The 12,592-nt window shown below is 48.3% G+C and overlaps 1 protein-coding gene across 1 annotated transcript; it reads right to left on the bottom strand.

Annotated features, from left to right (window-relative positions):
* Window positions 1-7,642: 7,642 nt before the first annotated feature.
* EMWEY_00024270 (hypothetical protein, conserved) lies at window positions 7,643-12,592 on the bottom strand (the record flags this gene model as incomplete). Its single annotated transcript, XM_013480895.1, has 7 exons — window positions 7,643-8,286; window positions 8,509-8,743; window positions 8,897-9,129; window positions 9,410-9,469; window positions 9,670-10,227; window positions 10,316-12,292; window positions 12,586-12,592. The coding sequence occupies 7 exons, from the start codon at window positions 12,590-12,592 to the stop codon at window positions 7,643-7,645; spliced, it is 3,714 nt and encodes a 1,237-aa protein (XP_013336349.1).

The raw sequence follows: 12,592 nt of genomic DNA, 5'->3' as shown, positions 1-12,592 counted from the left end.
CAGCGACTAAATTTGAACAGGTAGGGGGAGGGGGGGGAGGGGAGAGGTAGGGGGGGGGGCAGGGCGCGCTCTAAGGCATTTCGTTGTTACTCCAGTTATGCCAGCCATCTAAAGTAAGCATTCTGTAACTATGGAGCAAGGCGTGTGGGGAGAGGCATTGTTGTTCTCTTCGCGCAGCTTTTAGATGAACTACTGGGAGCTTGAATATTTGGCGGTTACCGAGGTTTTCAAGCTTCTTCAAGCATTACTGGGAGATATTCGCAAATAAATGTGCACCATAAGACACCAGCTGTCCGAGAGTATCGCCTGCTGGCTCTCTGCCTTCCGTATCGCGTCAAAATCGCCATCTTCTGGAAAAGCGCCTGGAAAGCGCGTGCACTGAATATATGTACAATTCACAGGAAAGGGAACTAAAGGCGCTGAATTAACTAATCCATTGTAAAACTGTTCCAGAGCACTACAGCCGCTATTCCAATAGAGAAAAGTATTGGCCAATGCATTTTGCAAGCAGCAGGAGCTCATTAAGGCATTTTATCTACTGTTCTTGTGTTGGGAACACTTTTACTGCCGCTGGCGTTTGCAGACCGCGGTGCTTTCCACAGCTACACGGCAGCCGCGTAACTGTAAAAATCAGAAAAAGCAAATGCATTAGGTTTGCACGCAAAGCTGCGGGGATGCGAGCAAGTATGCCTGCAGGCAAAACTTTAGGTTATCAGTTGCTTATGCAAATATTGACACCGCACAATTGCACAAATATTCAAAAATCAGCGCGCTCGGTGCAGAGCTGCAGAAGCTGAAATTGCGCGTCTGCCAAACGTAGTGTCCTCTATAGTCCAATATCTTCGCGCACGTTCATGCTTGCTCCAAAGATTCTTAGAGAAGCCAGGAAATGTGTGGCCACGTTATGAGATTGCCCATGACTTTCCAAGCCTTTCATCTGGCACTTTCTGAAGAGTTTTCACGCTTCCGGCTTTGCTGCGGTTGAGGGCAACTTTTTTTTTAAGTTAAAGGTCTTCTGCTAGAGTAGCAAAACTACTGGATGGCAACATCATGAGATTGCCCATAGCTTTCCTAGCTTTCCATCTGGGACTTTTCGAACAGTTTTCACGCTTCCGGCTTTGCTGCAGTTGAGAGAAACTTTTTTTTTAAGTTAAAGGCCTTCTGCTACACTAGCAAGACTACTTAAAGAAAAATTTCAGCAATGACGTCAACCATTTTTGAAGCACAGGGCTCGTCTTCATGCGTCCCAAACTGCTGGAATATCAACTGGGAATTTACAGCAGCACCATCCTACAGACAGGACTCAGCTTATCACAGAAGTAATTAAGCAAAGCAGTAGGTTTCTGAGAAACAATTTGGAAAAACATTAGTTTTCCTTCTTGAGTTTTGCATTCGTCGCGCGATTGCTGAAATACCTCCTTAGTTCGAGGACCGCCTAAGCACCACCAGAAAGCAAAACGGCAATGGTTTGGCGGCGTGTTAATACTCTTCAGCGAAACAGTTCTTTCTCCTCCGTTTGGAATAAAAAGAACTGGTTTCATTCACTACTTAGTGGAATAAAAAGAACTGGTTTCATTCACTACTTAGTTAATCCATATGCATGCTCGATTCCGCACGCTCAAAAATATTGTTTGTTATAAATATCTTCAATCCATGAAATACGTCCTAGATATGACTGAAGTGGCGTGTTCCAAATATTAGTTGACTCGCGGGCAACTCTTTTGTCTAATAACTGTATGCTCATATATATCTATATGTAAATATAAATACGTAAAATATATATAGGCAAATACCGCTTGTGTGCTCACACACATCAATATAAAGTGTTATTTGGCGGTGCGGAGAGACACACCATAGCAAGGGAGAAAAAAGCAGAAATGCGTGCCATTGAACGGATGCTGTATTATCTCATATAATGCTTTCTAGATAGAAATTAATTTCCCGTTTCTTAGACTGGGAGAACAAGGAACGCCGCATTAGAGATTTTGTAGTTTATTATAGGACGCGTCTGGCTGTTAGTTATTACGTTGGATCAGCGTAAAATAGAATTTGACAGCAGTCAATGCACAAAGGCTAAGATTTGTCACGTGAAAAAAATACGTGCGGTTACTTCTGGTTAAGCTGAATCACCGTCCAGTTAAACCTACATGGATGAAAGTATATGGACTACCATAGAAGCATTGCACAAATGCAGTTCTATCAGTGCGCTTAAATTAAACTGCAACACCACAAATGGCCCTTTGCTACTGGCTTATTTTCGCTGGGTTTCAAAGCAGGAATTATATATATACATGCTTAACAGATACACTAAATATTAGTAGGGTGTTGCAGCGGTCGGAATATTCTTCGCTGGTGCTACATCGCTTTTGACCTCGCAAAAGATTAATACTCTTACTAGCAAACGCTTCTTGGTACAACTTATACAGGCTTTGTTTCTATTTTCAGATATCCTGCAGCTGGGGTGTGCAATACGAGAAACCTAATTTCCGAACAATCTTTTCTTTATTTAGATAGCACACGAGTGCGATTTCTGGTGCTCGTTCTACATTCGACGGTCTTGAATAGCGTTACACCTCCTTCGAACGTATGCTGAGTTGGAATAATGCAAAGGTGAATACCCGCTTTCTGGAAAATCTGGTAGCACAACCGTTCACGAGAGGAGTAAATAGTATTCGAATAACCTAGGAACACGTTGTTCGATGTACTACATGCATACTCTCAAGACGGAAGTACTCTAGCTAAACACAAATTGTTCCCTTGTCGACTGAAAACATATAAGATCATAAGGCAAATACTGAGCTTCGCAAAAGTGAGAAAAAGAAGTCAAGCTGTGTTGAGAATGAACATATTTAAAGCTATCTACACGATATTTTATACTGTTCACGCAAATGAATTTTATAAGGGCGTGTCGAACTTCTGTATTCCAGCGTTGGGCAATGAAGGCATCCAATATACTTGCCAGCGGCCAATGAGGACATGCAATATACTTGCCTGCTTTCTTCTGCATCTACTAGACAGCTTCTCCAGCGGCAACTGTAATAAGAAACCGTCGGCACCTTCAAGCATACACTTTCAATTCTAACAAGAATAATCCTAGGCCTCGTTCCCTGGATGTTCCAAGTGGTTCTGTGCAACCGTTTTATTGCTCAAATTCAGAAGGTTCCGCTTTCATGTTCTTTCCGCTTCAGAAAAGCTGTGATGGGCGAACAGTAGATGCTGCACAAATTTATTCTTGAAATTGGAACTACGCGGATTGCAGGTCGCAAGACCTGTGCGCAATGCGGCAGTATGCCAATCTAGATAAGGATTTAAACAGTAACCCAAACGAGCATCTTCACTCTTTTGTAATGTCCTGCGATGAATTGATAATTTTTGCAAATGCAGGTGCTGCCACCAATGCAGACGAGAAATTCAATAAAAAAAGATATAGATCACAATACTATAGCCTCCGTTGGCTGTATATCCTTAAAAGATCCAGGGGTGCCGGCCTATTACCACAAAAAAAAAACATCTCTAAGCCGCTGGCGTCCTTGGAATTGGGTACAGTTCTCAGAGCTCCGTACAGAAAGCAAATCTCTTCAGCCTGTTGCTGAGCTGCATCATGCTGACAGCAATCGGTTGCATGGTCGAGCAGCTTGCCACATCCTCAAGATGCCATATATTTGTAACACACAGTATAATGAACAGAAAACCCAAACCAAAGCCGTTCTTTGTGCAAGCACCATAAAAATAGTGGTTTTTTTGGTTTTAGCTACACTACCTATTTATTCTGCAGCAATGTAAATAAATACATATATTAGCTTGAAAACCTTCAACGATAGCTGTTAGAGTATATCGAGCACTGCCTGTGTACCTCACCTGAGTTCGAGCCTATCGTCGACCCTGTCTATGGAGGGTTAATCGTATGTTGTGACTGGATTTCGAATGTCAAAATCATGGCACAGTAAATAAGCTGCCATAGTATATTAGACCCTATTTATTTACACGGTACTACTTTGCTGCTAAACGAACCTCATTACCCCCCCTATTCTTACCCAACCTAGGTAGCGTTTCCTTTACCATCGTGTCTCCAGACGTTGCATAATGCCCTTACAGTAGAATATATTTCTAATGGTACATGCTCACTACAAACTGAATCACCGAAGTATATTGCAACAGTAGAGTTTGCATTCGAAAATATACGGCAGCCCACAGCCTGCGCTACCTCCATAGGAGAGCAGGAGCAAGAGCAGCCGTGTAAACAGCTCTCGATGCAGGTGAATCCAAGCAAAATGAACACACTGTCCCAGCATACGCTAGCGTTTGAGGTTTTCAAAAATTTATTCTGCTGTATTTCCTGCTTCGGTTGTCATGGCAGCAAGGTCAAGGCGTTTTAACAGCTTTCTGTAGGGGCTCATACACATAGGTCACCAGGGCAACCCCACACCAATTTATTACTCATGGGAATGAGCCGAATGCGGCTCCCAGTCTCATACAGGTAAATTGCATCGGTCAAAGGAAGCATGCAGTTGTATTTTAGGGCGTTCCTGGTGAAAAGAGCGCTGTACTCTCCAAGGACCCTGCCATTGGCCTTGGGAATTTCGTACTAACTGAAGTGTTTCGCAACGTGTGTAGCGTGGAGAGCATGGGTATTGCCTACGGGCTATCCTATCTTCCATATGGCTTGAGTCAACTAGTATGCTTTGCTGCTAATCTTCGCAACCTGCAGAGCTTTGAAAACTCGGAGTCAATGTTAAGGCAAATGCAGTCGCTGCAAAGGATTAAGTCCAGTTCCTCATGCCAGTTACTCAGAGGTTCGTCTCCGCAAATGAATAGGCATTATGCATTGGACTGAGTGGAATTCGATGGCATCTGGATCCCTAAGGCATGCATGAATCCACATGGACGAAGCTTCTTTACAACAGTTTAAGCACCAATGGCTCAACCGAATGTCGGTTGGGCCACTGCCAGTAACACGCAGCCGCACCGCAAATTTTCCGCGTAGCAGTGCGTGAGAAAGCCAAAGAGGAATATACGGCAACAGACTACGGCAGCGGATGTCCAGGTCTCTGGAGAAGGCCAGATGCAACAGATGGAAGCATGCACTAATCGGTTCTAAACCAAAAGCTCACAAACAACGGCACAAAGAACGGATTCCTGCTTACAAGTTAGCGAGATAAACAGTGGCAAACACTGCCCAAGCGTGCATCCCAGTGGAGTTTGCTTCGTGTCTCCAGCCGGTACGTGGGTCAGTAGCAAACCGCTCAACAAACCCCTGTGGGGTATATTTACATTCACTGTTGCAGCTCCGCAACCTATAGTGTCCGTATTGCACTTGCAGAGGACCTCGCCTGCAGGTACACGCATAAGACCGCCCGTGTGGAACACAATCATCGGACCACCGCAATCATCGGATTGCGGTGGTCATACATTACGGTGTGCAAGGACGTGTCATAGAGGTCATGATTACAACGCGACCCGCTAGGGGCGGGCAACCTTCATGTAGCCCAATACGATTCGATGCACCTGTACCGTGCATAGGAACACTGTTGCTTCATTTAGGTCATCCTTTGCTATTCATTCAATGGTAATTCGAGCAGATTCGATCAAATCCCGTGCGACAGCGGCAATTGCAAGGCCACGGCAGAGCACTGTATGCATTTGTCCGCCTTTTCCCGCACCGATGCTACGCTCGCCCTACTGCCCAAATATCCCTGGAACTGTTCATGGCTGTTCTTGGCTGTGGCCTATTTACGTTGAACCGGCATATCATGGCGTTGCTAGTAGGTACGTTGTCTTGAACACATATTGTACGCAAATCACCTTCCCCTAATGGGGGTAGGTTGTCGCCATCCTTGAAGCGTGGCAGATTGTGCAGGGCTAGAATTCTGCATATAGCTTCGGATAGCCTATAAAAATTCAGTAGGCCCAACAGCCTTCAATAACCACTGTATGTAGGCAATGGGCTGTGCACCGCCGACTATGGAAACGACGCGTTTTATCATGCTCACCTGGTATTGCCTCGATCTGGCCTTCTGACTGCGGAGTTTCCTGGTTGCCGCTGGTCTCCGTTATTTTTTGTGTACAGCTGCAACAGTTAACGCACCAGGCTGCAAGGGGGCCCATGGCGTTTGCACGGAAGGAGGTCCTAGAACTTAACCGCAGGATGCTGTCAGTCTAAATGCCAGAAGCTCGTCAGTGTCAGGTGTTTCTCACCTCATTTGAGTCACGGTGGCCCAGCCGCTGCAGCTTCACCGTTATCAGGGGGATAACCTCGAAATGCACTGATAAGGAGCTTCCAAAATCCACCGTTGGGCTTCTGTTCAGCAATTATTGATAATTCTTCGTCTAGCGGATGTCTGGCTATGTAGGCTTCGCCTCCTCTGTTTTTGGTTAAAACGCCAGAGAGCGTACACAGTGGCTCCGGAATCACCATTGTCGGGTCTCCGCTTCTAATCGCGAAATAGCTGTGACAACTGTTGCTGTCATAGAGTGCGCTGGGAACGAAAACGCAACACCAGTTTTGCAGAAACTATGGGTTCTACATACCGGAGAGCCGCCGCAACCCATAATCAAGTCACAAACAAGAGAAACCGACGGCTGGTGTTTACTTGCGCGTTTCATACATATGCACATATTTCTTGATGCACCTTCGGTCATACTCTACCGCCTGTGCGCTAGCCTTCTGTGCTGTGGACCTGGGTTCCATTTCTCATGCCCTCTCCCCCAGTCAAGGAATGCTTTCCAGTATAAGGCATGTCATTATGTCCTGGCGTCCTTGATGGACCGGCCCAGGTCTCTGGAGCTGGTGTGTGGCCAGACAAGGGTACTTGACCTGTACTCCGGTGTACTCCAAGTTGAGTGATTTCCAGCAGTTTATGCAGGCGTAACAAATGATGTTGGGTTCATTAGGCTGGGATATACTTCACTTTATACTGACGTAGGCTACACTCCAAAGTACGCCACCAAGAGGGATTGGAAAATGTCTGTGAACACCCTCGTTCCTGGTACGTTTCATGGAAGCGATCAGGAAGACCTATTGTGCTCGACGGCAATTCGTTACAGAGCAACATCGAATTCGACGGCAATTCGTTGCATAGCAACATCGAGTTCGCGTGGCCAGCACAGGAACGCATTGGCCTGGGGCTGCCAAGAAGAATTGCGCAGCATGTACTACTACAAGTGGTTAAAAAATTCGTCCCTATATAAACTTACATACAACTGCTCCCACTCCCCTTTTTGTCCCATGTAGATATGTGTACGCAACGGCTGAACACTGAGCATACACACAAATATTGATACACAGGCAAATAGCTAACTCCACTAGTTGCATGCGCTGGCATCCTTCCGTGAGTGTGCTTGCTGCAAGTACAATAAGTCCCTGATGTGTGGATGGTGCTATGCGATTTGTGCCTCGATAAGGAAACCATAGGCGCTGTCTCCTTGTCCAAAAGCTTCAGGCGTCTTTGGGACAGCTTCCAGCAATAAAATCATTTGTTAGGCCTTTTTTTCAGTTTCCTGAACCGTCTTCATGCGAAAAAAGAACTACAAGGGCTTTCTAGTTTTGCAAAACTAATATACTAGAGAAGAAAGTTTGTTTCTTTCAGTTTTCGTTGGCTAGATACGATAGCCGATGGGTAGGTCAGTCAGACAATGCATGCCTTTATTCAGGAGCTGGTCTGGCCTGTTGGCTACTTGCTCCTACCGTGTGCTGCTGAAGGCGTATTGCAGGCAGCGTGGATATTCCTGATGGAAAATGGTGCGACAATAGTTGCTGCTGTTGCCCTCTTGTGCGAAACCCCTCCAGAGGCAGGAGCACTTGCTGCTGTTGTGGCTGCTCTGGAGTATCACGTCCTCCGGTGGGATTTGTATTCGATGCAGGGGAAGCAATGGCTCTGAACAGATGCTCCTGCGTCAGCAGGTGCTGCTGAGAGTTGTCAACCAGCTGCTGCTGCGATGATTGCACCAAGTGGGACTGAGGAATCTGAAATTGGTGCCGCTGTCCGTCGGCCTGAGCGCTGGGTTGTGTAATCAGTTGTTGCGCAGTCATTACCTGCTGGTGTTGTACCAGGAGTTGGTCGGAAAATGTGTCGTGGGAACGGTTTGCTTTAGATGTGTCCCGTTCACTGTCTAAACAGAAGTTTCTTTGTCGCTTGAGCCCTAAAGAAGCACCTCCGCTTGATCGACATGACATGATAGTTCCTCGTTGGAACTTGAGGCGCAGAGACTCCTCCACTGCCTGCATGGCGTCGGGGTCGGCGTCCTCTGGGCACATATTTGGAACCATTGCCAAAACGTCCTGCTCAGCTGAAGAATAATAGGGAAGCAGAAAAACCAAGAAAAGTGGTCGCGATGCATTGCCTGCTGGTTTACTGAATGCCTGGAATACGGAAAGTGCATATCTCACATGAAGAGTGCACAGTAAATAGCAACAGAAATGCAAACTCTCTATGCATTTTTAAGCAGCAGCCAGACGGCCGTAGCATCTTGCGTTTGTGCATGAAGATTAGCGCGGTTTTCCTTCTGTACCTTTAAGCTCGCTTGCAAGCGCTTCAGGAGACAGAGCAGCCCTCCACATCTCAATCTTCTCAATAGCGCACAACCTGCTTTTTACGAAGCCGTGTTTTTTTACTAGAAACCTGCGGGCCTCTCCCCTCATCTGGGCTACCCAGGCAAAATTTGCAGCTTCAAAGCGAACGCCGTGAACATAGGGTAGTTCCATCGCTCTGCGGCTAAGGCGGGCAACACGGCTGGCTGAAAAATCCTGAGCAAGGAAAGTGCAGGCCGATAAGGGACCAGTGCCGGTATTTCAGAGGTTTCGGAAGGACGAAAATAGTTCGTATGGCAAACTAATACGAATGCCACAAAATGAATGAGGATAGCTGAGATGCACTAGCTACCAATGAATTTTGCTTACGCTCTTGGGAAGAATGAACTCCTGGTTGTTGCTCTTGGCCAAATTGAAGGCTCCTCCTGGAGGCCCAGCAAGACCTATAGTCACTTGCGGAATTGGCGTGACAGCGCTCCCTGCTTTCCTGTTTGTCTCCTTAGAGGTTCGCGATCCACTCCTGGAGCAATCTTCTGTTGCCTCACCAGCCTTCCCTTTGGCCCCCCGATCGGATGCCCGCCTGGAGGAACACTGTCGACGGCCTGTAAAAAGAGCACAAGCAGAAGTGGATGACCTTACATACTACCATAACACGATTTTCAGCCTGTCGTAGAGGTTGTCCTACATCCTAGATCTGTTGAATGGGTCTAGAAGAGCCAGTTCAGCTGGGCAGCATCATTTTATAAAGTGCTTACTGCGACACTGCAAGGTAGACGTACAGTGAGTTGCATATTGCTGAGCAGTCTTTTTCGCCCCCTCAAAGCCTAAAGTTGCTACTGAAAATGCTCTGCTTTGCTGTAGCAAGCCTCGTGCGCAACAAACCACCCAAGCCCCCATCTGCGGGGAGAAGGTCACCTGGACGTTCCCGCGTTGTGCCCTTCCCTGGGCAAGCCCATCCGCGGATATTACTAACCCTAAGTCTGCTGGGCTTGTGGAGCACCCGCTAGAGGAGCACCGATTGCTTTGCGCTGTCCTCACAAATGGCAGGGCATTGTCAGGACTTTGGCAATGTCCATTGCTAAACAGTACGTACGGAGATACGGGGACCCCCATCCCCTGGTTGTTTGTTGCATTTGATGTACCGTCACGAATCCACTCAAGCGAACCTGGAGAAAGAGCAAGACTAGCCGATCCCCCCTCCAGAAGAGCCCCTACCGCGCAGCAGCTGTTTGCAGTAACAGGTGACCCAGTGGGTGCTTCCGTGCTCTGGTGAATTGCTCCTCCCCCGGAACTTCCAGACAAGGAAAGGGTATTGCTCAGACCTAACGGTGTCCCTCCAATCAGATTGTGCAATCGTATGCCAATTGCAGTCCCTGAAACTGGAGACAATCTCAAGCCTGCCGCTGGTGGCGCTGATACACCGCTTGTGCCAGTACCATCAGAATTCCATGGCAGCGCCAACTTGTCCTTGGAAGGAGGGAGTCCTGGTGCCCCGCCAGGATTGTCGTTTGTTGCTGTAGCCACAAACGTATTAGGGAGTGGGGGCTGGAGTGGGCATTCGGCCACTGCTGTAGGTGTACCTACGTTAGCTGAGTTGCTGCTGCTGGTTGGTGGTCCATCTACACTGAACGCGTCTACTGATGACGAAGGAAATCCTGCGTTCCTAACGGCCGTTTGCTCAGGTCCCGCCTCGCATTGCCCTGTGGGCAAAGTTACACACGAACGGCTCAGCATCAGCATCAAGGGATAATAAACAGTTGCAGCAGCCGGAGACTCGCATATTTTTACCTGTAGAAACGGAACAGCCGTTTGTTGCCTTCTCCCCCGACATAGCAGATGTTGTTATAGACGGTACGTCAGTATCAACGTGGGAACTAGGGGGCGACGAAAAGGATGAAAGGAAGAATAAGTTAGTACTGCTGAACAACATTGATGTGCGGGAGGCTCCTGCTGCAGCTGCTGTGTTACGCAAACACACGTTCACTGGTGAGATGCTTGTTTCTGGACAGCCGTTCAAGGAAGTTGCTTCATCGTCCCCATCAGGTCCCCCAATAGTGGACGACTGCAGGAGTGGAGGCCATCGCTGAAGAATATGCTTAGCCTGACGCAGTCGAGTCGGTTGCTGCTGATGACTGTTTCGCAGCAGCAGCAGCTGAAGTCTGACGTGCTGGAGAGTGGCCGGCTCCTGACGAGAAACCTCAGAAAGGGATAGAGACAAGAATGAAGAAAAGATCTGGAGGTATTCACTCAGCTCACTCAAGGAGCAAGCATCTAGGTGCTCCTCATGAAAATATTGCTGCCCTTCCCAACTCTCTGCAGCTCCATCAGGAGTACCCAAGTGCAGCAGCGACGATTCCCTGGAGCTACCGGCAAGTTGCACTGTTGCTGTGCCCCTGCGAGCTGTGCCTGAGACAGTCGCAACCTCAGTTGAGTCTTCTTGAGACTCCGTCGTTCGGTCTTGGGGAGATGCTTGGAGCAGTTGAGGATTTGTAGTTGAGGACCTCCTTGTTCCATTACCTTGTTTGGAGGCAGCCATCAACGACCCATATTGGGGCTTATGTTTATAGGTCGACAGAATTTCGTGCATCTCCACGGCTCCAGAGCATTGGGCATACTCACTTTGGCTCCCGTTGATGACGCTTTTTAGGCAGCATGGTGCGGAAGTCTGTTCTTCGCTTAGGCCTACTGAAGCCCCGCTTCCAGTAACTGTTTCGCGGGCATACAACGCAGCATCTGGGTCCTTTTGAAAGGCATTGGCGTCGTGCACAGGGGAACTGGTAGCTTGACTTTTCCCATGCTGCTTATTGTACATTATTCGTATTAGTGACCGAAGATGCCTACGCAGGGCCGTCAGAATTACAGGCATATTTCCAGCTGGCCGTGCTGATGCTGGAGGCACTAAATGGGGCCTCAGGTACATGGCTTGCTGCTGCTGTTGTTTATGATGCTGGGGCCATGAACTAAGGGAACTAGAACTTGCTCCCAACGAAAAAGCAGAGGGAAGAAGGGATGGCCCTCCAAGACCAGAAAAACGCTGCCCTACAGCCCCTGGAAGGGCGGATGACGCAACCGCTGCGCCACCTGGGAGGATAGGGGTGTGACTATTGGTTCCAAGGAATACTGAAGAAATAAAACATCCTACACTTCCAAGAGCAGGCCCCCGAGTCTCCCCCGCAATAGAGACCATTGGCAGTCTTGGTGCATTGCATGCCCAGGGGCGTCCGCCTGATGTTCCCGTGTTCCCTACAGTCCCAGCGCTTCCAAGAGGAACCACATACGGGAGGACAGGTGTTGTAGTAGAAACCTGGGGCGAAGAGCTACACGGGAGAGAAGTTTCACTTGCAGGAACAGGTGGAGGGCACTGGGAGCCTTCGTTGATGGCAGTGGGGGATATCTTCAACTTCCGTGGAAGGGACGCGCTGTCTACTGGCGGGCGAGACGCCTCCGGAATCCCGTCGCTGGTCGAGCTGGAGTCTTGGCACTCCAGTAATCCTTCGCTTTGCCCATTGGGGGGAAGCGGTAGCTCCGGCTCAGGCTTGACAGTTCTTACCAGCGAAAAACAATTCGCACTGCTGTCCCTGCTGCTCCCCTCAGTCGTTGTTTCAGATGGAACAGGTATAACTGTTTCTTCTGTGTATTCTGCTTCACCCTCGCTTTCTGCTTTCTCTGTTTGGAGTACGTCCTCCTCCCCGGACCCTAATCCAATGGGCCCCTGAAGGAGTAGGGACTCGTCGGAGGACGTTTTTAAGTGTGCTTCCTCACAGCCTATGGGTGCAGAACCCTCAACAGAGTGCCTCCAGTGAGGAGGAGAGGTCGTAGAGCCCCACATAGAAAAAACAACGGACGACAACCCAGTTGTTCGCACTACAACCACACACGCAAGCAGCGTCACAGTTCAACGCAACATTAGCAGGTGCTGAGGGAATGCGACCTATGTGCAACCTTGCTGCTTCCAGTGTAGGCGGCACACATTCCCGTTTTGTCCTTAGGCTTAAAGCAAACCTGAACAGGCTACTGCATCTTTAGTTAAGCTAGTTCTCTCGTAGGGTGACCCTTACGCACCAT

This window comes from Eimeria maxima, genomic scaffold (assembly GCF_000499605.1).
Source record: "Eimeria maxima Weybridge genomic scaffold, Emw_scaff249, whole genome shotgun sequence".
NCBI lineage: Eukaryota > Apicomplexa > Conoidasida > Eucoccidiorida > Eimeriidae > Eimeria > Eimeria maxima.
This window is presented reverse-complemented; position numbering and strand designations above follow the sequence as displayed.